At 29.3% G+C, this 26,560-nt stretch overlaps 1 protein-coding gene across 6 annotated transcripts in view; it reads right to left on the minus strand.

Annotated features, from left to right (window-relative positions):
• Positions 1 to 26,560, minus strand: part of LOC118185541 (annexin-B12-like) — a 57,928-nt gene that overhangs the window by 3,725 nt on the left and 27,643 nt on the right. For 3 of the 6 annotated variants that reach the window (XM_085817461.1, XM_085817460.1, XM_085817462.1), the window contains exons 3-11: positions 23,354 to 23,444; positions 18,285 to 18,379; positions 17,524 to 17,728; positions 13,909 to 13,988; positions 13,746 to 13,775; positions 12,634 to 12,687; positions 7,482 to 7,671; positions 1,216 to 1,277; positions 898 to 1,020 (exon numbers count right to left, since the gene is read on the minus strand). In XM_085817461.1, coding sequence (XP_085673587.1) covers positions 898 to 1,020; positions 1,216 to 1,277; positions 7,482 to 7,671; positions 12,634 to 12,687; positions 13,746 to 13,775; positions 13,909 to 13,988; positions 17,524 to 17,728; positions 18,285 to 18,379; positions 23,354 to 23,444 — 930 coding nt within the window. The remainder of the gene's footprint in view (positions 1 to 897; positions 1,021 to 1,215; positions 1,278 to 7,481; positions 7,672 to 12,633; positions 12,688 to 13,745; positions 13,776 to 13,908; positions 13,989 to 17,523; positions 17,729 to 18,284; positions 18,380 to 23,353; positions 23,445 to 26,560) is intronic. The other 3 variants (XM_085817463.1, XM_085817465.1, XM_085817464.1) reach the window with 3 other exon arrangements.

Genomic DNA, 26,560 nt, shown 5'->3' on the forward strand with positions numbered 1-26,560 from the left:
ATAAAAAATCTTTTTAAAAGATTGTTTTCCTGTGATGACTGGATAATTTTTCAAGAGATTACATAATATTGTATTTTTTGGACTACTGCTAGCCTTGTTTATATTAGCCTTGACACAATCTCTAGAAAAACCAATATTTTGGCAACACACGTTGTTGTGACTAATCTCGCTTGTCTGACATCAGAACAAGCCCACAAAATTCATCGCGGCTAGGAGAATAAGATTATGCCTGTCAGCCTTGAGCACTACCTAGGTGACGGTACAATTTTGTCCAGTTCCATCCCAATTTTGAAGAAAAGCATCCTGGGGTGGGGGTTCGAGGATTTCTTACCTCTCTTTCCCTACCACTAGTTCACAAGAAAGGACATTGGGTTGCCATATATTTAGACTGCCTCCATGTCACAAAAACACTACACATTTAAAAATATCCATGCCCTCTTTGGGATTCAAACCCAAGCCCTTTGATATGGTAGTCAGAGTAACTCTCCTATTTGGGCAGCTCACACTACATTGAAGAACATTTTAAAATTTATTGAATTAATGTATATTTTAATTCAGTATCTAATGCAGAAGCATTACAAGGTTAAATTTAATTAAAATTAATATTAAAAAAGAATTCAATTTCAGAATGCAAAACATTTTACACATATTTATTAATAAGAGAAAATTTAATTATAACAGAAAGCCATATTTAAAATTTTTTGGTTTTACTAAAAATAAATTATGATCAGAAAATGTTTCTGAAATATCCATTCAAAGTTATAAAACATTTGAATAAATACTTGCTCTTTGATTGAAATTTTTTTTTTTTAAATTGCATATATAACAAAAATTAATATACATTTCTTAAAATAAAAAAATCACAATCATATATCTTGATAAATAAATACAACTTACAGCAATTGCTTCACCTAAAGGCTTGCCATAATTTCTTTCATATTCTGCTTTGATCTGAACCATATCTATTTCACAGCGGGATACAACTATCCTTATAAGTGTTCTATCATCTGTACCTAGACCCTAATAGGAAAGCAAGAATAAGAAATTACTCCTAATCATAATTTTGAAGTTAATTTTTCAAATACATTTGAATATATTTGAAAAATAATGAATATAGGCAAATTAGAATAAACATATACTTACAAAAATAACAAAGACATGCTAACAAACACATATATACAAATGCAAAAGACATGCTAATAAACACACACTTACTACCTTCATGGCCTTATACAGTTTTTCAGCAAAATAAAATGGACGATTTTCAACACATTGTGCTGGAGGGGAAAAAAGGATAAAATAAATACATTTCACAAAAACTAATCTTTGTTATGCAGTTTTATACTAGTTTATGTATAAAAATTACAATTTCTAGACAAATTAGTCAGAATATAAAAGTCTTGTTGTTGATACTCTTGATGTTGATCATCTGTTGCTAGATTTTTTACTTACACATAGGAAAAAAACTGCTTTTATAACAGTCACTGCTCTTGTGCCATAGTAAAGAAAGATACATAATCTTAATTCCACAGAAATAGATATGCTTAATCTAGCAGCTACGTATTCCTGTTCAATTATATTTTCCCCAGTACTTTAAAGAACATAAATATATCAAGAAACATGCTTACACAATTCAATTATAAATAATATATTGTGAGGAAAAGAATGGAGAGGCAAACAAAGGTGCTAGTGACATTCTGGTATTATAATAAAAAAGTGTCTTTCATATTAATGCTTAAAAAACTTAAACGTTTCAGTGCAAGTCTTAAGACATTCTAATAAAAAAAAGCACCTTTCAATATCGATGCTTTCGAAATTTTGAGTTTCAATAGAAACATTAGAGATTAAAAGAGTTAAATACCAGTTAATTTGAGAGTTAATCTATTTTTCATCTGTTTGACAAGAATTGTGATCTCAATCAATACAGTTTAGCTTAATATTAGTAAAGGAATCTTCTATCAACTTGAATCCCAAAAATTTGCGACTGTTTTAGCCATGAATGCCTATATAATTCATAGTCAATTTTGAAATACCAACATTCAGTTTTTTCCCTTATATGTATGTGCAAACAAATTAATAAAACGTATTCTATATTTATTGCCTATTTTGATGGGAAAAGCAAATTAATTTTAATATTAAAGCTTTTTAGCATTTCCTGCACCAGCATCAATGCTCTAATTTAGTATGCATGAATAATTAATCTACAGATTTTTTGCTTTATATAAACCTTTACTTTTGGATATATATTTTGCTCTCTTTTAATATTAATTTTGTATTGTTGTTAACACATATCAAGAATTTTCAATCCACAATTTTTTAGATGTTGCGTTACAACTTAAATTAATTTTGCAACTCATAGTTTACATTTTGCACAACAAGCAGAAAAAGAAGAATATAGATTCTTGGAAACAGCATTTGTAAAATTTTGGGGTATCAAAAATTAAAAAATATAAGGAACCAAAATGGACTCAGAACATTAATAAATCAAAATTTCAATTCCAGCGCTTTTTAGAGTAATTAATTCAATTGTACCTCTTAGGATATTCACGTGTTTTAGTTAATTATTCTGTAACAATCTATATTTAATGAAAAGGTCAAAAAAGGAAAATGTAAACAAAACTCAAAAAGACACACTTGAATCTGCAAATTCACTTATCCATATCTGAGATATGTGCATTATACGAATTTTACTGTACTTAAATAGACAGCTTATCCAGTTTGGAGAAATGTTATTAATAAGAAAAACAGAAAAGCTTTTTGTCATCTTTAATTTTTAGAACTTTGCGATTTTATAGTACCTATTTAAAATCAGATGTCAATTTCGAGATACATACATATGCTCACCATTCACATTTTCAAATAAATAACATTAATATTCTCCTTTATTGTCAGAGACACAGATCTAATATCTGCATTTGACTTCATGACAAATCACTTGAAAGTTATTTGTCTCTAACTGAATTTTCATTTTCTAAAGCATTTTAAATGCAACAAAACTCTTTGCACTTTACTATGACAATGAATTTTGTTATGATTTATAGTGGTTTATTTTTAGTTGAAAAATAGTTAATTTTTGTTTTTATAAGATACATTCAGAGACATTATAAAAGATATTATACAGCCAAAATGGTATTAATAAAACAAAAAAATATTCAAGATACACTAGTATATTCAAGAGCAATTGTGAACCCATTTAAAAAATTCTGAAAAATATAAGTTAGTAAAAATCGAACATAATCTGAAATAATTCTGAATATTGTTGTGAAACATTTTCCCATATGTGCATACATTTATATTTTCAAACTATTTCATTAGCAAAGCAAAGAGTATAATTTTGCTTTATTTATTAAAAATTAATTTATGTTTCATTACATCAGTTTACACTGCTATCTATCTATTTGGCGTCTCAAAACTTAAAAAAAAATTGTTAACTTGATTTTTTTTTTTGAAGAAAAAAAAATTGTTAACTTAATTTTTTTTGGAAGGAATTGCTGTTTTTACACTTTTTTTTTTGGCAACAAATGAAAATTCAGTATGATAGGCAAAGCGTTTTGATGTAGACTAAGGCTTTTAACTTGCCATTTTAAATATTAAATTAGAGCTTGCAGTGTGCATATGAACAGGTTCTGGAGATGAAGAACTGCTAGAAAGGAGAAATTCATGAAATGTAAAGAATTTTGGTAAACTGTCCAATCATGCAATAAATTTCTAAAACTTTTATCAATAGCCATCAGAAGGATTTTCTGATTTAAAAGCCTCTTAAGTAGTTTTGTGTAATAAGAAAAAATAAATTTCAGTCTCTTCATTCTGTCTTTTTCCATGTCAAAAATTACAGATACAAGATGGTTTCTTTTGATAAAGGCTTAAAGAATCATGTTTACGAAAGAAATATGTTATCAACGGCCATTCATCCTTTGCAGAAATCCCTTGAATATGGCAAGATAACTTTGGTTTTTTTCAAGGTAATAAACGAGCTGGACAGTTTAGCAATTTTTCAAATAGCTTGCAGACTCAACTGGTACATGTGATATGTCGATAGTTGAAGGGATCTTTCTTCTGGCTTTATATTCTGGCTTGATTAAAATTGTATGGTCTTTATATTCTTATGGCTTAGATACTGGAATGATAACTTTATTATTTTTTATTTATAAAATTTTTTATTTATAGAACTTTTTATTTATAGAATGGGAAAAATTCACCACACCCAACAGTAAAGTGCAAAAAGGACAGTCAATGGCTTGCAGGAGAGATGATTTAACATTTGATAACTAATAACATCTAGATCTAAACTAGACCAATATGTCAGTAACTATGCTCTCTTTAGCTCAAGGATGGTAAAATTGCAGTTATATGGTTCTCAGTTGGAAGAGGTGAGAGAAATGGGAAAATTCTCATGCTGACAGTTGATAAAAAGAAATGCTGGCAGATAAATGCTGCAACTAGAAATGATAGTAAAGGTCTCATATATTTGCAATTTCTTCTTTGGTGCTAATTAATTACTCGGCCATCTTTTACAGGGAAAAAAAAAAAAAAATGTATGGCCTTTATATATGCAATTTAGAAATGATAGCAAAGGTCTCATTAACAGAAACGACAGTAAAGGTCTCATATTTTTTAAATTTCTTCTTTGGTGCTAATTAATTGCTCGGCCATCTTTTACACGAAAAAAAATTGTATGGTCTTTATATATTCAATATTTTTTTAACTTTTTCAAACTCTTTTACTTGGCATAGAGGAGGTTATTGATGATACTTATGATATTCATGAATCCTTCTGTTTTATTTTTATTGTGTTTGCTTTGGCTTTTTGAATCTAAATGGTTCGAAAAAATGGGATACCTTTGAAAAATTCTCCAAGCTTTTCTCTTTTTCATAGTTTCTTGGCATTAATGATTCCACCATGATTTTTAATACTTAAGAAGCTTTGTTGATGTCATAGGTATAGAAACTGTAGCTACCTGAATAATGACAGCAATGATGATTTTCACAGTGTCATCAATAGGAACAATTTTACCTGTGAATCCTGCAAGAGATGAGAAGAGTTTCCACTCTGCACTATAAAATACAAAATGAGGGATTCTTGACATATGATTTACTTCTTATGCGAAAGACACAAAGATGGTGAGATGATTACTATTGTGAGAATGATTCCCTACAATAAATATACATGGCAAAAGAGATGATGAACAGATGGAGGGATTAAGAGCATCAAAGGTCTTTTGTAAGCTTGTGGAAGAAAACATCTCACTCATTATTGAAGAGACAGAGTCAGTGATTTCCAATCATTTGCGCTACCTGTTTGCTTTGAGGATTTGTGCCCTTATATCTGAGTGGACTATGGCCATTAAAATCCCATATTATGGTAAAGGGTTCAAGCAGCTGGTTTATTAAGCCATCTGAATCTTGTTGACTGATATTATGATCTGAGGGAAATAAACTGAACAAATTCACACTAAACTGAGTATTTATTTAAATAGCAACAGCTTGAAGGTTTGTTAAGGAAATCAATTGAACTGGAAATGTAGTGAAATGAGGTGTGCAGACCTACATCGTCACTGATATGCTCATCTACCAGATTATATTTCCTGGTGAAAGAATATCTCTGAAGTTTATTTTGTTGTTCTAGTTTTAGCATAGTTTCCTGACTTGCCAAATGCGAAGGATGATGTATGTTGATCAAATCCTTAATGTTAATGAAGTTTTGGTGGAAGCGGCAATGGTTCTGTGAAACGAGAGTGGCCAAAGGTTAATGTCTGCTTTTATGGTGCAGTTTTCCTGTTTAAATTCAAGTAGGTGCCTTCCAGTGCACAAGCATACTGGAATTTAAATTTTCTAGTTCCCAAGGGAGCTCACATTTGGATTTTTGGAAGGCATCGAAATTTTCTTTTATTCTTTATTAATTTCTTTATTATTTGGTGTTTTGGTTATTTTTATTGCCGATTTCTGTGCTATGCTTTGCTGTTAACTGTGGTTTGGCTGCTTATTCTGTACACACATTTTTTTTGTGTGCCTATTGATTTTACTGATTTCATTGTATTAGTGTAAGATAAATTTTGTGGCTGTATCTCAATTACCAATTGTCTGGCTTTCAGGAAAAAAAAAAAAAAAAAAAAAAAAAAAAAAAAAAAATTCTTTGTAACTTTTAGCATCTGTACTTCCTTTCTTGACTTCCATTTTAAGCATAATCAACAGAGGCAAGTACTGCCCTTTGCAGTTAGCAGTTAATTTAGTCACAAGGGGGTTGGTATATAAGATCTTACAGAGCAGCTTAAGTACCCAGCTTTAATATTCTTAGTAGATCAGGTGAACATGTCAGGATGATGTGTTTTGTATCAATCAACTGACATACCTTATGCATCTTGATCCATTTTGCAGTACAGAAATTCTGGTCAGACAGTTCAGAAACAATTTCCTGTTCTGATTTGGAAAGGAGGTTGATTTCCGAAATTATGCCACAACAATAATTTAATGTTTTAATAACTTACATCGACTAACTTTGTGATCTGATTAACTTACAGGCCTAAGCATTTTTAATCCTAGAAGAATAACAGAGCTGAATTAAAGAAGTTGTTTCAATTAGGGCTCCAAACTGGAATTATTTTATGTTTGTTGGTACACTGATGCTTGAATGTAGTATATATTTCTGTATCAGGAATGATGACAGATTCTGAAGAACACCTGCTGTATTATTAATAACCACAAATCATGGTGGAATTTTATTTTCTTTGGCATTTATATTTGTCTTAATTTTTTGAGAGATAAAATCATTTTTGTTAGAACTTCGTATCGTTAAAGCCTCATATTTTAGAGGGAAAAAAGATTCGAACCAGGCACAGAATCCAATAAGGGAATGCAGATTCCTGTACCAAGGTGAATCAGGTCTATATGCAGTCTGAAACCCTAAAATCAGCTTTCCCAAAAGCAGGAACTTCCAAAAGCTTATCCTCAAGTCACAGACATTAAAGAATAGTAACTAACTGATTGACACTAGTGGGGGCAACTAATGTCTACCATTTCAGTCTGAAGTACATGCCACAGCAGTGTGCTGAAGACAGTAACTCTCTCAACTACCAGGACCCTCCTTCCCAGTCTTACGGGTCACAATGCATGGCAAACACATAGGTGGTTTTCTCTCCATGAGAAACTAGAAGCAAAGAGATGTAACAGCATATTATTCTGAGTTCCAACCTCTGAAAAGGAAAACTACAAGGGAGGAAAAAATGAAAAAGGAACAGATAAGGATAGTTGAAAAGGAAAGGAGGAAGGATCACTAAAGCTCCAGGATAATGACCCTCATCAAGAGGGTGATCTCTTGAAGGATTAGGGTACCTCGAGACTGCAAGAATTGTAATCACTAAGAGTGAGCCTCTTAGAGCCTTTAAATTTAAGTAACCATTCAGTGATATATTTTTCCTGAAACAGAATCTGAAAAACATTTCAATTTGACAGATTGTAAAAATATATTTTTGCAGCTTTTCTTACCTATTGCCAACATTCCTTTCTTCAGATCACCAGAAAATTCTTTTTCAATTGCTTCAGCCACTGTATGACCACTCAATTTGTTATATTCATAAAATGTTAAGGCTAGCTGCTGAAAACTTTCGGCAGCAAGGATCGAATTAAATATAGATTCATCAGTACCCCACTGTCCAACACCAGCTTCAAACAATGCCTGAAAAAGTACAATTTAAATCTCTAATTTTGAATTTTAAATCAATACCATCATTTCATATCACAGAATTTTCATAAAGTGCAATAAACAATTACAATTTAAATGTGGTTCAACAGATATCATAGTGAAGTAATAAACTATTGGATAAATTTAATTATTAGGTTATAAAATTAGACTTTGTATATATTTTATCTCTTTACATCAATATTTCTCTTGTTTGGATTACCATTTCTTAACTGAAATATTTCATATTACTCTTTAGTCTTTATTACTGTATTTATATGTATATTTTTAATTAATATTATAAAATTACATTTAATTGCTATTTAATCAATGCATTTATTATAATTAAAAAATACAAATTTTTAATACAAATTGCTTTACATTCAGTCATAAAATAATAAAAATATGCAAAACAATACTAATAGCATTTCCATAGTAACAGTAATATTTGAATAATGAAGCAACAGGATGAATGAGCTTAATGAAAAGTTAATGGTTCACCAAAATTAGGATTAAGATTTATTCATAAAATTACAAATTGCATTCAAAATTTGTAAGCTATTTCTTGCTCCCTCAAAAAATGACATACAAAACTAAAACTTGCTCAATAAATGTGATGGTACATACACACTAATGCAAAAGAATGATAATTTATAATTACAAAAAATATTTATTGCATATAAATATATTATTACAGACATATTTTACATTTTAGTTTGGAATTTATCTAAAAAATCTAGTTATAAAACTATTTAAAATGGGTTTTTATTTGCTTTATTCAGGTGAAAATTTCATGGTGATTATTTTAATGCGAAGCAATTGTTCTTCATTAATTTTGTGAAAATACTGCATTTCTGCAGAAATTTCACCTTATTTTCCTCCATTATACGCTAATCTAACAAGCACATATTTTAAAAATGAGTTTGTGACAAAAATTATCATACATTGTTTGAAAAAAAAAAAAAAAAAAAAAAACCCACTGGAACTAGAAGAAATATGAAAATTACAATGTTGTCGGTTAAAATTGAAAAAAATTACACACATGGCTACCAAAGTATAGCACATTCTGAAAATTTGACAACTTCTACTAAGGCGATTATGTTAATACGTAAGTACTAATATGTACAGGGAGTGATATTTTTGGCGGAAAAAAATGGAATGCTAAAGTCTTCAATCTGGACTCGTCAGGATTTCGGCGATTCTGGATTATCAGTTTTTCCCGATTATAGATCATCAATTTAAATCTGGTAAGATGGCATGCAGAAATTATAAAATTAAAAATATGAAACCGTAATTTATGAAATAACGAGCAATTATGATCGAAAGGGTATCAAAATTTACAAAAAAAAAAAAAAAAAAAAAAAAAAAAAAGGGGCTTAATATTTATTTGTTTACTTTATTAAACATTTCTTTCAATGTAAGTTGTTTAAATTGCTTTGTTTTTTGTGCTAATACTTTCTCTTTAATTCTATAAACAGACATAATTTCTTGTTCAGTTCCACTGTTCAAGTCCTGTAATTACTGTGTCGAGAATATTTAAATAGTTTATAACTAACTTGTCAATCGAAATTTTTTCGTTTTCAATAACCTCTCTGTCACTTTCTTCACTATTGGAAGCAGTACATCGAAACATGCTTTCGCTTTGTAGATCCTTTGGCAGCTCCAGAATCGGAAACTCTTTTTGACATAATTGAAAGTTCAAACTTACTTTTTATAAAATTGCTCTAACAGTCTGCAAAAAATAATAATGCCGGATCCAATTAGAAGATTAAGGAACAACGCAATCTGCAACATTAACTGAAATAGATAATTAGATAATTTTAGCCTAACTTATACTGTCCATTATAAGATATTCTTCGACCAGTTTATGATGGTGCTATGACGTATTTTTTGTGTTCCTACAAGTGACTGACTAATTGCGTACAAACTGGCCCTACATTGATAACTTTAATATCAATCTAAAGTCCTTAACGAGGTGATGCATTTCATACAATTTTGATGTCTGTAAGTCAACGTGTTTAAAAACTATTAACGTTTGAAGTCTGCATATTATGAATATTTTTCGCAATGTCTCGCCATTTAACAACTCGTAAACGATAATATAAATTCTTTAAATTTGAATTTAATGTACCAAATATATAATTTTATTTATTAATTTTGCAAGGTTGTATAGTTTATATTTTTTTATTGTCATGTAGTTTCTATATAAAAAAAAATTTTGCTGCTGTAAAGGATATTCAATATATTCCAGTTTTTGCTTGATGTTACTATTTTTAAATTTGTGAAAACCATACTCTCAGATTTTGATACTTTATTACATATAAACACCTATTTGAACTTTTAAATTTAAAATTTATTGATGAAAATTGTACTGTCAAGTAGTAATTTTTCTATCTTCAAATAGTATCTTTTCTCTTTCATATGATATAAATTTTATTGGGAAATACTTTAATTTGTGATAGATATTTCCTAAAATAAAATTTTAAATTCTATTTATTTTTAAATTTGATTGCCAGATATTGCTGAATAGTTACTCTCGATAAGAATACTAGCGCATGCAAAAAAAAAAAAAAAAAAAAAAAATTAATTTTATAGGAAATAAATACTTTATACTTAGTTTCTTCCCATTAATAATTTATTTAATAATAATAATAATTCTTTTGAAAAAGGATCTCAACAACTCCACTTACTAAAAAAAAAAAAAAAATATTATCATTAAGATTCATATAGTGTATACTTACCTAGCTTTCAATTTCCCTGTAAAACTTCTTTTCTAGTATCGTTATTACCTTTAACGGTAACATTTATCATCATTTCATCCTTTTTTAAGTATTAGTTTGACTATATATTTCGTAATGGTTTAAAGTAGGATTAATAAGAGTTATTATTTAACTATGGCAGCTACGGAAAACACAGAACACCATAAGCCACCAGGTGTGGATAGCGGTAGGTCTTCATTTCTAACTCCACATGCAGAAAGATCTATTTCAGCACATTCAAAATCACATTTTAGTAATACACATGGAGATATATCAGATCCAGTTATAACAGATAGTACTGCTGAGGACGTTAGCGTTAAAGTTTCAAATGGACAAGATTGTAATCCTGCTAATTTTACTTCCAAAGACTCTTGTTCCAGTGAATTTACTGATTCTGCATTTGAATGCTTAGAAAATTTAGAGGGTATCCTTTCTCGAGAAAATATTTCAAAGAAACTCTCTAAGACACTAAGATCTTATTTCTTGGATATTTTCAAAATTGTAACAAAACAAAATGCAGTGATAGCGCAACTCCAAGGACAATTGGAACAATCACAAAACATAGAAAACTATTTGCAAGGTTTAGCGGAGGTAAAAAGCAATGGAATTATTCGAGAGACTTATGCAGAGAAGGCTGCAAAGACAGTGCACGAAAGAAGTCGATCAAAATCTAGACATAAAGGTCAGAGCGAACATATCCTTCTGGTTTACCCAAAAGAGGATGGATCAACATCAGAGAATACAAAAGAAAATGTTGAAAAATATATAAGTCCTGCAAAACTCAAAATAGGAGTTAAACGTGTCAGGAAAATTCGCAAAGGAGGCATTCTAATTCAAACCAATAAAGAGGAAGAACTTAAAATTCTGGAGGATGCAATTAAGGAAAATGCAAAATTAAAGGACTTGGTTGAACCAAAACAACCGACAAAAATTAATCCTAAAATCATAATCTACAATGTAGAGGAAGGTTTTAAGGAAGAGAAAATTGCTAAACTTCTAAAAACACAGAATCATGAGCTACGTGATGCGACCATGGAAATTAAATTCAAAATGAAAAGTCAGCATGGATATAATTGGGTTCTCTCACTTGACCCCACAGCTTTTAAGTCGATAATGCAGTCTCAAAAGGTTAATATTGGTTGGACAAGGAAAAACATTCGTGAGTATATCCGAGTAATTCAATGCAAAAATTGTTTAGAATTTGGTCACACAAAAAGATCTTGTACAAGAGAACAAAGATGTTTCAAATGTGGTGTTCTCAATATTCTTCCACTTAATTATTAATTTGTAGCTTTGTTAATTAAAAAAGCAAAAGTTTTATTAATAATTATAACTAACTAAAAAAAACCAGTCTGGAAGGTTTCAGATTTTAAATTAAGTCCAAAGGAGAGTTTTTTTAATGTTTTGTGCATTACCTTTATTTATTAAATATCATGTTCTACGTGCTCAAACTATAAAATTCAGTTCAACAGCAATATCACAAATTAATTTTAAAATAAGCATATCTTTAGAATTTTCTATACAGAGTCTCCCGCACTGGAGATAAAAATGTTTTTTTTTTTTTCGTTGCCATTGCTCACTTTGAAATTGTTTAGTTTTTAATCAAAAATTCGTTGAAGTGTTACAAAATCTGAAATCGATAATAAAATAAATTTCAAATTCAAATTAGGGCTTCTACATGCCCTAATTTCTATGGAAGATTCTATGGAAGATTACGTTATTCAAATTTTGATGGCTTCTAGATATCGTTGTTTTATCACGAGAAACATATATACATTTATGCAGATTCTTCATTATTTAATTCCTTATAACATTATTAATTAAACTGAAGGAAACTAAAAAAGAATAAAATTTAGAATTTGATGATTTTCTTAAATATGAGGAGTACACTGGTTTTAAAAAATCCCAAACACATGTTTGTATTAATTACACATAAATTTGGTAATGTTTGAAATTCTATTTTATTCTACCAACAGAATGGAAAAGCAAAATAATTTTGCTCATCTAATTATTTTAAAACTATAGTTGTACTTTGAAATTTAAAATACAGTATTTCTTTACAATTACCAAAAACATCTTTCTGACACAAAGGTAATTTACCATACTGTGAAAAACTTTACAAGAACTACATTATAAGTTTAGCTAATATAAAATTATACCGCTTATTTAATACATGTAAAATTCATTAAAATAAAATTACCTCTGCATTTTGCTTTGCCAACATTGGATCAGCAGGTGCTTCACTTCTGGCACCCTTTAATAAAATATTACAAAAATACATTATATATTATTATTTATTTTTTGACATCCATTATATCATTTACTCCAGCAACAAAAACAAAAATTTAAGATGATAAAAATACAGTACTGTAAAAAACTGATCACTTATTTGCTAATAATTTATTTACTGAAAACAAAGGATCCAATTATATAGTTTTTTCTAAATTATAAATATTGATTAATATTCACTAATTTGAAAAGGTAAACAATATTTTTATTTCTCTTAGCATAAAAGTTAATTAACTCTGAAAATATATCTTATGCCAAATGTAATACATAATATAGAAAGGAGTTAAAAAATACAAATTTTAGAATAATATTTCTGTGCAGTTAAACTTAATGATCAGGTTAAAGGAACAATAAGCGGTATTGCATTTTAATTAAAGTGATATAGTATGATATTAATGGATAAAAGTATAAAATACAGTTTTTAATACATAATTTTCTAATATTTGGAATGTATTCAAGAAGTAATTTCTAAACATGAAAGCTCTAATAGCAGCTATTTCATTGCATATTTTTAGATAAAAACTGATATATTTTTTTAACATAATTTTTGTTTGCAAACTATACTGGGTTTTAAGTTAAAATATTACACTCCAGAAAGTTTATTAAAATTCAATTTGTATAGTGCCTCACTTATTTGTTATAAGCACTTGCTACAGCCCATCTTAATATACAAATATACAAAATAAGTTAAAAAAACTAACATTTCTAGTTGATTAATCCCCACCACCAACCATGCATTTGTCAGTTATAACAAATTATAATACAAATATCCTCATTACAAAATAATCAACATAGAACTGCAAAATAATGATACTAAATTACCAAGCATATCCAATTAAATGTTAACAAATGTGTTTTTGTTAGAATCGACACTTTAAAAAATATAAAAAGGAATTAATTCCTTTTTTTTCTAGCACAAGTAGCTAGGTTAGATCCTAACTTCAAACAGATTATTAAGCTCAATTTTTTAATCAGTTAGCTACTGGTAACCAAATATAATCCATGCATACAGCATAATCCTACCTCAAACCCAACGAAAAGACGCCTTGCACCCTGAATGTAAATAAATGCAATTTCATGTAAAATTAATAACGCCAAGTACAAGTTTTTATAACTTAAAATATCTTTAAATTTATAACATGTTACAAGTTTCCAAATATTATTAATCAATAACCACAATACTTACAGTACAGACTGATACAAGAAGTCGTTCAAAATGTCCAGAAGTATCACCCTGTATATCGCTTTCTAATGATTTCTCATATACTGCAAATGATAGAAATAAAAATGAGAAAAATTATGTTATAAAGCATAAATAAACAATACCAAAAATAAATAATATGGCTCTATGTTGAAATTGGCATTTAAAAAAGTCAAGTAATGTATCACATAAAAAAAGTATAAAATAAGAAAACACATTCAATTTGAAAGTATATAAATAAAAATAAGATATATATATTAATTCGAGTATTAAATCTTTTATATGTTTGCACAATTTTTTTTTAAAATTATTTTGGCTTTTTTTTTTTTTCAGGATTTAAATTTGCTTTTTTACTTTTATACGTATTTGTTCCTTGCAGCAATGGTGCAAAGAATATTTAATTAAATTTGTATTTAAATTTAATTTTTTAATTAAATTCAATTTATTCTTATGAAACAATTATATATATATATATATATTATCTGAGAATAAGTAGAAAATATATAATTTAAATTAAATATGAGCTAAAAGAATATCATAAAGCAATTAAACTAGTTTTATTTAATGCTATTTAAACTGACAAAAGTAATTCTAGAAGCTGATGGCCAATGCTTAAAAAATAAAATTCAGATAGTTTACTCAATTCTTGTATGTTTAACTAATAATGTTTTTAATGTTATGTATCAATAATCTAATAATGTTATGTATCAATAATCAAATCTAATAATGTTATGTATCAATGTTTTTAATCTATGGTCCATTAGTAATTACATTAAAGCACGTGAAACTGTAAAAGTAATTTTATATATATATATAAAAACATGTGACAGCTCAAAAAAAGCTTTATATTTATTGCTTTTAACTATAATAATTTATAAGTCTACACACATAGCAACATAAAACAGTCAAAAAAGTTCAAGAAAATTAAATTTTATCCAGAATGATTGATCCAGTTTCAAATGACTTTACTTTTGAAATTTATGTGATCAATAATATGCAAAATGAAAGGAAAACACCCCAAATTTTGTTTTTAAATGTTTCCTTCAATTACAAATGCTAAATTTTAAATGCTATTTCCTCCAATTAAAAAAAATATTTCAGAAGATAATAATATTTTTGCCACAATTACCTGTAACCTTTACCAATGTCTTCATAACAGTAAGAGTGAAGCTTTGAGTTCATTTGTACTTGCAGATGAAATGCAGTACATTAATGTAACCCAAACAAAAATGTTAAAAGTAAGATCTAATAACCTAGAAAGCCATTTATGAGCACAATGTCATCAGACATTAAATTTACAATCTTTAAGTTAACAGGTGATTACCCAGAAATTTATAATTTATTTTCTGTCTGGGTGACTACATACCCAGACAATTCATATTCCTTTTGATTTCTTAAAGTGCTTATGTATAATGATCTCTCCTATTTTACTTTTAATAAAAGATGCACGCTGTAACTAAGTTCGATTCTTTAAAAATAGGCACTTCAAAGCTGTTGCTAGAGCTTCCCTCTGCCATCATAATGTGTGCTGTCATCGCTGCACAGTTCTTATTTTCTCCAGCTCACTTGAAACTGCAGTTTAAGTCATGCTCAAACTGCAGTTTAAGTCATGCTCAAAGTCATGATGACTCATTGTAGAGACATGACTTTAGTTTAAGAAATTAATCACATAAAAGGGAAAAAAAAACTATGTAATTTTGGTCACATGATACCTTTCAGAAAAATTATTACTACTTATTACTTATTGTACCAATGGTTCATAACCTTTTGGTAGCCATGCAAAAGCTCAGCTTGCACAGAAATTGTATACAAAAATGGGCACACACAAGTTCAGCTTGTTTTAGTGATTTCTCTCCAAAGGAACATACATGAATCCTATGTCAATACATACTATCTGTGGTTCCTTTGTATGCTGAATACATAGTAACTGTGGTGCTAGGATATGTAAATGACTTTTCTCTCAATAGGGAGAGGTCATTTACATATCCAAGCAATTAAATGTTTACTTAACAGGAAAGTGATAACAGCCAATTTTGGTAATCTTCAAAAGGCTAACAGTGGAGGACACTTCTGTAAAATGCACAACTGGCCACAAGTGGTAAAAACTGCTAAACTAAATCTCTTGCATGAAAAGAGGAATGAAAAATTTCAATTTTAAGGGCTGCATTAAAATTAAATATTATTTTTAACTCTAACTTTCTCTAAATCAAAATTTGAAATTATTGCTTTTATACTTTGTTCTTCCAATGCAAAGGTAGATTTTAGAAGTTTGTAGTCAAAGGCTTAATATATGTAGCTATTTTCACATATATTTGACTACAATTCTTCAAAATTTTAATGTGATATCTTGGGAAAGTTTGATTACATAAGTATTAGTTTTTGTTTTGGACTAACATAGCCCTAAAAAGTAAAGTATTCTACACATTTTCAGTCTATTAATACAATTTGACTTATTTCTTTCTCCATTCTAGATGAAACGGAATGAATGGGAACAGAAATAAAGAACATTTTTCAATTTCATGACAAAATCTTCCAACCACACAGTGTAAGAGGGAAAAAATGGTCTACACTATTTTTTTTCTCTTATGAACAAGTTTTTATAAATTTTCACAGTTTTCTTGTGTGTGTTTATGATTTTAATATTAGGGCAAAATAGCAAGGAATTGGTACATATCTCTCTCTATCTTACACAATTATTCCAATGAGCATGGTACTGAGATTCATTTGATTATACATTAAGCAAGCTTTGGTTCGCAAAACTCAATAACATTAACTCCTGACACCATAAGTTAATAAGTTGTATGGCAGTAATGAAAGAAATATATGATCCAATAAACCACTTTCGTGTTCAGACTCCTTCATCTTCCTGGCCAGTAGAGTGCCTACATTACAGTAAAAATCATTATTTTATTTACATCATTGGAAAACACATGAAAGCTACCTGTCTAAGGAAAAGGATGCCAAAGACATTTTAAGGGCAACTAATTTATATTTAGATTATACATGGTGGGAATTATGAAAACTCACATTCATCCAGCTTGGCTACTAGTGCACATGGCATGAGTAAAGACTGCAATTCATTTTGTCTTCAGATAATATTTAAATTTTATGAGGTAGTTGATTATTTGAATACAGTCTTCCTTTAAGAAGAATATTTAGCTTTTGAAGGAATAGAATAGCCAGTTCTTCATATCTTGGCAAATCTCAAATCATGGAATTCATTGCAGTAAAAAAGAATCCATCCATAAAAGAAACAAACCAAATTTGCAACCCTTTACACAAAGAAAATACTCCCCCTCCCCCAGAAAATAGCACTAACTGGTTCGGTTTTAAAGGAAAAGTACCATTATTCACTAAAAGATGTTACATGATCAAAACTGACATGATTTGAAAGTACATTATCTGTTTTATTGTTTAAATGGGAACATAATTTCTCAAACACTATTTATGATATATATTTGATCTTGCAATCTTTTGAAAGTACTATAAATAAAACAAAATAGATTTCAACTATTTTAACTTGAAAAGTTATTCCATTGAAAAAATTAAAGCTTGTTAATACAACAATGTCACTTCAAATTAATTGGTATAAAAACTTACATCTAGTATAAGCTTCATTAATTAACCATATTTCTTGATTCGTTCGAGTACACAAAATCTCAACAAGTACATCTTCATCTGTACCAGCTCCACACAGAGCTTCATGCAGTTCAGAAGCCAAATAATCACTTGTTGGAGTCATCAAGGCAAGTATACAGTCTTCAAAATGTCCAGTTAGTTCACTTTTTAATTCATCAATCAAATCCTAAAGAAATGTACAAATATTATTGATTCAATATGAATTAGAAATACAGTCATATAAAAACTGCAGCTAAATTACTAGATAATCAATTTTTATTTTTTTTTAACATTAATTCTGAAGGATATACTAAACTCATAAATTATGGTAACATTAACAAATAAGCATTTTGTAGAAAGAAAACAGTTATGTCTAAGGAAAGTCAAAAGAAAGTTTTTCTTTAATTAACAGATTTATTTTATTGATTGTGTCATTTAATTATTTAGTTTTCAAAAGCATTCGTACAGCTAGATTTAGTACAACATGCAATTAAAATATACTAACAAATAGAGTATAATAGGTAGTAAGAATGCAAAAGCTTGAAAAACATTGTATTCAGTTCTTGTCATTACAAATGGTCAAATCCAAGAATTTTTGAATGGTTAATTTTAAGACTATAACAGGGGAATTAATTTGTCAGAATATTTCAAAAGACCTTCCCTTACTGTACTTCCCCAAAACAGGCCATGTCTAAAACACCACCCACAATCTATAAAAAGTTAGAAATCTGATTAATACATACTTTACCATACAGCTGTTTGAAAGCCACAGAAATATAAACTCTCTGAGCATTGCTGCGGTTTGCCAATATATTTATAATTTCTTTTTCATCAGTTCCTAAAATAATAATAATAATAATAATAAGTTCCTGGGAAGTATACTTCCATAACAAATAATAATGCTTGAAGGAAAGAAAATAATAATAATAAAACAGAAATAGTGTTCTTTAAAAATACTATTTTATGATAAAGAAACTCATACATATAAGAGCCTGTGCCTACTATGCATTGTGAATTGTAAAATGCAATTTAAATATGATAATTAAGAATCATCTGTCTCTATTAAGCTGATGAGAACAGAAAAGGTAAAGTTATCATTTTTTAAAACTTATATTTTTTTGAATAAATTACATCCACAAGGTTCGTGAATTAATAATATGGATTCTGAGTCACAGACACACCTATAATGCTATGGAAGCATTATAGGAAGCTTGAATTAGTTGATTTTTGCAATCTCTGCTCCTACTATACCTAGGCATACTCATGCTTTTGGCTTGTGCCTGTTCATGGGGCCAAGACTTCCAGTAACTTCATCGCATTTAAAAACTAAATGTTATCAGTTTTACATATATCAGGAGAAAGAAAGCAAAAAAGGAGTCAATGAAATATGTTTCATAAGTTTCAAGTAAATAAACCAGCAGCAGAAGAAGTTGGGACAACAAAACTTAACAGTAGTCTTAGGAGTATTATTCCATTGCACTTACTGTACAACCTCCTCCATTTTGATGAAGAACATCCAAGGGTCTCCCACTCCTTTTGCCCTATCACCAAACACCTCAAGACTTTCGACTCACCAATATTTTAAATATCCCCATGCTGCACAAACACTATACACTTGCAAATATGCAGGCTTTCTTCAGAATCGCAACTTCGCCCAACAATATGGCAGCCAATATTGCTAACCACTATGTTGATCAAGGTACTATAAACCAGTATGTAACTAGTATGTTCCAAGTAATTTAAAGGATTGCATATCTTTTCAGTGGACATTCCAGCCAAAATAAGAAACATTTATGATTTGAGTTTCCCAGGCCTTGGTCCCATATGAAAACTTGTCCAAATGAGGAGGTGTCTATAAAGGCACAAAAAGCTCAGAATATCAGAACGTTCTAAAGTGATCCATTGTTAAAGGCAATGAATATGGAAAACAACTAGGTGAAAATCTTAAAGAAGTAATAAATTTTAATAGAAATTCAAAAATCTTCCCATTAATCTAATTTCAGAGTTTTTCCATATATGTTATATTCCATAACATGTTATATATAAAGTAGGTATAAATAATTTTGAATTTTTTCTTTTACTCTTGCATTAATATTTTTGGAATGCAGTAATGCATCAGAATATGTAAGTACTAAAAGACCTACTAAAGCTGCGTAAAACCACAGTTAACATCAAATGCTACAATATGTTATTTCAGCAACATATATAAATATAGTAAAGTTTAATTGATATGTTATGTATAATAAGATATTACACACATTAAATACAATAAAATGTACTACATTATACAGGAAAGCATTTTCTTTCTCTCACACTTACAGAAGTAAGGGATTTTGACATTTTAACCTAATACTTATCAATATAATAATGAAAAAATGTTGCAGTAGCATTGTCTAGCCTCATCTACATCAGTGTTTTCCAACCTTTTTCTCCTCGCGAACCAAAAGAAAGGTCCAAAAAAATTTGACGAACCCCCTATGTAGTCGTTAATGACAAGTAATAATAATAATAATAATAATAAAATTGATAGAATATATATATTTTTATATTGCAGAATAATTGATTATATTAATCATGAAACATTTAAATAAAACATTAGACTAAAATGATGGCTATAAAAGTTGAAAACAAGATAAATTTAACAAACTAGTTCTTATGTTTTACATTTGGAAAAACTCTTAATGGGATATTTGTGGCTGTTTGATAGAACAAAGCAATTCAAAGTTAGGCTCAATATCTGACAATTTTAGTCTTAGATCAGGTTCTGCATTTAACCTGTTTCTGTATTCATCTTTCAGATAAGTATATGTTGAAAATCCTTTCTCGCATAGATATGTTGTGCAAAATGGTAATAGAACTTCAATGGTTTTTTCTGACAGAACAAGACATTCATTTTGTATATTGTGCCAGAAGTCAATTAAAAATTGATCTTTAAAAATTGCTTCTATAGAACTGCCACAAGATAACTCTATGAGTTTTTCTTTTTCCAGTATATTTAGAGAGGTTTCTGAACTTACATTTCCTTGAAATGGATTACCTATCCAGTTGTTTGAGATGGATATATTGCATCTGTTGGGAAAATAGTCATCGAAAGTTAATCGAAGATAGTTCAGATGTTCACATAGACTCCTTTTAATGTTTTCGTCAAGTTTAATTGAATTTTCTGATAAAAAAGTGCTGACAGAGTCAAAACATCTATACTCATTCATCTGCAGGCATTGAATCTAAAAATTATCGTTTTCAACACAGCGTCAATTCTATCATGTACACTGAAAATGGTGACACCCTCGCCTTGTAAAGACATATTTAATTCATTCAATTTACAAAAAATGTCAGCTAAATACGCAAGCTTTTACAGCCAAAGAACATCGGATATACAAGAAGACAAATGAAATGGATGATCAATAAAAAATGCTTGAACTTCAGACTTCAATTCAAACAAACGTGTCAAAACTTTACCACGGGAAAGTCATCTAACTTCTGTGTGAAATAGTAAAGAAACGTGGAAACATCCAAAATCCTCACAAAGCGTACGGAATAGACGGCAATTTGTAGCATGCGATTTTATAAAGTTCACAATTTTCACAGCATCACTTAAAGTAGTAGATAACTCTGCAGGAATAAGCTTACATACTAAAGCTTGTCTATGAATACAACAAGTCCATTGAATTTTCTCGTTGATCTTCTTCACCCGTGACCCAAAACCAGAAAATTTTTCTGTCATTGATTTTTCACCATCTGTACACACACCCACACAATAAGACCAGTTTATTCCATTCTTTTCAAAATACCCAATTGATCATATCGAAAATCGCTTCTCCAGTTGTGTATGTTTTCAAAGGTTTTGCAAATAGTACGTCTTCTTGAACAATATTAGTAAAAAGATATCTAACATAGAAAAGCAAGACTGCGGCATTCGTTACATCCGTTGATTCGTCAAGTTGAATTGCAAAATAATTCAATTTTATTCTTTTTAGAAGTTCGTTCTCCACTTAATTAGCCAAGTCATTAATTCTACGTGACACCGTGTTGTTTGATAAGGCAACTAGCTCAGTTTTCTTTGCTGCCTTTTCCCCCAGCATACATTTGGCAATATCTTTCGCACATGGTCCAATTAAATTTTCTGCTATTGTATGCACTTGTCCAGATCTTGTAATTCTATAACTTACTCAAAATGATGCTTCAAGGGCCATTTTACTATCTTCGTTTGAAGTTAAGAAAGAAGAAAGGCTACACTTCTTGATACCTGCTAATTTTCTTTTGAAATATTCAAGAGGTTTATCTTTCTGCGTCGGATGTTTTGTTTCAATATGTCTACAAAGAAGTGATGGTTTTAAACTGCTGTTGGCAAGAACTTTGTTACATATAACACAAAGCGTTTAGGTTACGACTTATCCCCAGAAAAATGAAAACCCAATTGTAGATAGTCGCTGTCATATTTTCGCTTTTTCCCTTTTCTATTATCGTCTGGTGAAACGGTACCTCACTACAGCTTTCAGTACTATCATCTCGATTATCATGTCTCATTTCTAAACGACCTGTTTTGAACCATCGATCCATAATAAAATAAGCTATAATAATAATTAAATTAATAATTATTAAATCATTTATACAAGAACTTGACAGTCACAGTATCACTATCACTCAAGCTTTACAAGTGCTAAGCCTATGTGTGAACGTCGACAGACAGACAGACAAAACAGACAGTTAATACAACACTACTCTCCCAGTTTCCGGTTGTGAACAAGCATCTAATTCTAAAATCTGTAGTAAACTGCCTTAATTTGATATTTATTTCCAATATTAAAAAATATTACATAGAAGGGAAAACTTCTGTAATAATTTTAAATATAAAGCAGAACATGATACTAATCACATTGATAAAATGTTTTAAATATAAATAAATGTCTGTAATAAAAAGAGAATATTTTTGATTACTTGAATAAGAGGAATAAATTATAATGTATAAAATTGTTGATATAATTTAATATTGATGAAGTAATTTTGAAAAACAAACAGGAAAAAAAAAAAAAAAAAGAAAATATTAAAATTTATTATAGATTTCTTAACAAACATGCAGCGACCAATCTGTTTTACAGTGGGTGTGTTCTTTAATTCTTGTGATTTTTTTTCGTGTGGTTCCCCCCCTTTTGATTTTAATGCCGTTTTAAAAAAAATCTGCATTACAATATTATTTTCGCAAACCCCTGGGGGTTGTACATATTATAATTTAAGATAGTTTACTTCTTGAATTTTCAAAATTTGATTTGGAAAAAGTACAGTACAGATAACTGAAAACACAGATACAGATGAAGGATTATACAACAGTTTAAGAGTAAAGCAAAATGTTTTCTTTTCACATTACAAATAGAAGGAATAGTCATTGTAAGAATATGTAAAAGAGATAATATCTTTACAGTACAAAAATAATATATTTATGTTTGCGCTACAGTTACTAGAATCAAACAGAAGTATACGTATAGCTATGAAGAAAACAAAAATAGATAACTAGCACGAAGATAGCCCTCTAAGTAACAACATTTTTTATAGTTGCTTATGAAATGCTTTTCTTACACAATATTTTTTAAAGAAAAAAAGTTTGTTTTATTCTCTACTTATAAAATAACTTTTAAGTTAATGAAGGGGGAGGGGAATAACAAAATATTTTACATGCAATAAATTTAAAAGAGAGAGATCTTATACAGGATGCAAGCAGCTTTGCCACTAAAAATACTAAAAAAAGATCAGGGTCATGCACATTTAATAATAATTAATGCAAGAAAATATGATTTGAAATAAAATTATTATTTACCAAATCCTTTCATAGCAGCTCTGAGAGCTTCAGCATCTTGTTTAGCATCAAAGTCTGGGTAAGGTTTCACGGTGCCTTCGCCAACAATATACTGTGAGAGAAAAAATACATACATATTTATGGAAATGCGTATAAAAAAGGATGGGGGCAGAAGTGTTTTTCTCTATCTCTATTATAATCACTGATGTTCAACCATGGCATCTTAAGTACGGATAACCATCCTATAACATAACAGTTAGGTTCCTAAAAATGCCATGTTGTGTGAAACCATGTTGTTGAGACCCAGAGCCAGTACAAAAAGGGGGGTTATGTTTCAAAAAAATATTAAAAACAAATATTTAAAAAAAATTCTACATAAACAATTTAATTTCTATTACAAATATAAATGTCTGTAGAACAACAACAACAAAATCTTTAATTTAAGACAACTTTCATTTAATAAATTTCATCATCGTCACTGCTCAATATGATCAACCAAGAACATGTTTTTTGTGGAATGATATCGCCTTTACTTTCAGAACGTTTTTCCTTCATTTTATGTTCTTGCATCTTTAAAAAATCTGTAATTTTACTTTGCTTGCTAGTTCTTATCATGTCATTGTAAATTTCTTGGTATAGAGCTAGACAGTTTTGCAGCTCCCTTTTAAATTTTCGGCTTTCTTTAGCAGAAGGGTCTGCATTCAAGAAAAATTACTCGAAATTTTCAGCTAAGATGTTTCTTTAAAATTTTTTATGCTAAATTATTAACTGAATCTTCATCAGCGCTAGTATCCTCAGAATCAATTTGATTTACAGCTTCAGATGCCATTTCTTTCAAATTTGTTTTCTCAACTCCGTTTCTTCCATTTCAATCTGTTTCTTCCATTCTTGAATGTCCTCAATAGCCATGTGCACAAAACCTTCATCTCTGATTCCTTTAGAAAATTCTAATATGTCTCCAATTTCCCTCGCTGATGATTTATGCAAGTTTTCTTTTTCAACTGGAGAGGACCATATCTTCTTCCAACACTCATTTAACATTGATGTTTTCAGTTCTTTCAGTAACAAATACATGATATCGATACAGTGCTTGATTGAAAATTTCATCCAAGCTCCCATTACATTAATTGATTTTGAACTGGTTACATCTAAAATCCATTGTAATGCTTTTCTTATGTAATACATTTTAAAGGTATAAATAATACAATACATTGATCCAATTGTTGGAGCAATGAATTAGTGTTAGGTGGTAGGAACAGTATTTTGACTTTGTGATGATTTAAATCTTGTGGGTAACATAAAGCATCATCTCATAATAATAGTGCCTTGAAGCTCAAAATTTTCTGCCTTAAATAATATTCAGAGTTTGACACAAAACAATTTAAAAACCAGTCTTTAAATAAATTTTCAGTTACACAAGCTCTTGGATTTGCTTTACAGTATATTGGTAAGGTATATTTATTTATGCCTTTAAGTGTATGATTATTTAAAGATCTATAAACTAACAAGGGTTTTGTCACAAATCCCCTAATATATTAATCCAAAAAAGTAGCGTTAGATGATCTTTAGGCATCTTAAATCTGTGTGCAGTTTTTCTTTTTTCAATATAAAAGTTCTAGTGGGCATTTTTTGTACCCAGTTTCGTCAGCATTGAAAACTTGATCTGCTGTGTAGCCTTCCTCTTCTATAATATTTTGAATTTTTTCTGGATATGTCATAGCAGCTTCTCTTTGAATTTTTATGCTATGAACTGCTGAACACTTTTTTGAAATTTTCAAAATAACTTTTACTTGTTACAAAATCTGGGTTGACAGAGGATTCTCCACGTTCTTTACATCATTTGTAAATATTGAGTGCTTTTTGTTTAATGATATTTCTATACAATGGAATTCTTTTTTAAGCTATCATCAATCCAAATGGAGTGCCTTTTCCACCTTTACAATTATTGGCACTGGGGGAATATGGGCAACTTTTATATGATTTTGATTTTTGATTGGCATCAAGAACAGTTAAAATATTTGAAAACATGTATTAGCAACTGAAAAAGCATAAGAAAACAATGATTTATTTAACTAGGTTATTGGAATACAGCAAACCACATAAGGGCTTTCACCTAAAAGGAGGGATGCCTTTGTGGAGGACTTTCTAAGGATAACTGGGTCATATTAACAATTTAACTAATATCTTTTAAACAATGAAACAGACATGTGAAGTACAGCATATATAAATTTGAATACATAGTTTGATAAAATCAAATTTAATAAGTGCAGCATATATTGAAAGTAGATTCTGCACAGTTAAAGCAAGCAGAATATAAAGATAAAAAAAAAAAAAAATTGCTCTTTATATTCTACTTTCTTTCCTTTGAATGTAGACTGCAAATAAAATTTAGTTTCACATATACATAAACGATGGTTATCAAACATATCACTTAACATAACATTTTGGTGCCTTTCTGAGGTTATGCTACTGACAAAGTAACTAAAATTTATTTTATAGATTTATGTTTTTATGTTACACATATCTATCAAAGGATTAAAATGTTGTAAACAGAAACAGTTTACATATTGTTGAACTATATAAATACAAACACATATCATTGGAATATGTACTACTTTATTTAAGAAATATGAATTTTCAACTTGTTTGGTTTAGGTATGATTTAGAACTGTTTTCATAGATGATTTATGATTTAAATATAACATTAAACTGGAAGAAATGTAGAAGCCCTTTGAAATTTCATGCAACACTCATTTTTTTAATATTTTTTACAAGAAATATTTTCAGAATGAAACATTTTTTTTTTTTTTTTTTTTTTTTTTTACAACATAAACCTATTTTCAGAACATTTGATGTAAATATATGATATATGACAATAAAATGGACTAACTGTTAAACAAGTTTCCTAAAATTTTTTTCTAATTGAATATCATTTTCTTATGTTCCTCCCCATGCAAAATTCTATGGTACAACTCTGATATAAGCCCTAATTTCACCAAATGTGGCGATATGTGTTCTGCGGTGGTTTTTGGTGCGATTGCGTGTTGTATGGCAACCCTGTTGACGTTGAAAAGTCTTTCGCTGGAGTTCGTTGGTTCCCATCATGCTTTGTGTCTGAGAAGCTGGGGGGGGGAAGATTTAATGGTGAAAGTTGTTGAATTGAAGTTCGGCACAAGGAAATATCGTCCTGTTGAGGGGCAATGGGTATTTGGAGGTGTGGAAAGAAGG

This window comes from Stegodyphus dumicola, chromosome 5 (genome assembly GCF_044657685.1).
Source record: "Stegodyphus dumicola isolate Sdum_Otavi_A_Nest chromosome 5, ASM4465768v1".
Classification (NCBI taxonomy): Eukaryota; Metazoa; Arthropoda; class Arachnida; order Araneae; family Eresidae; genus Stegodyphus; species Stegodyphus dumicola.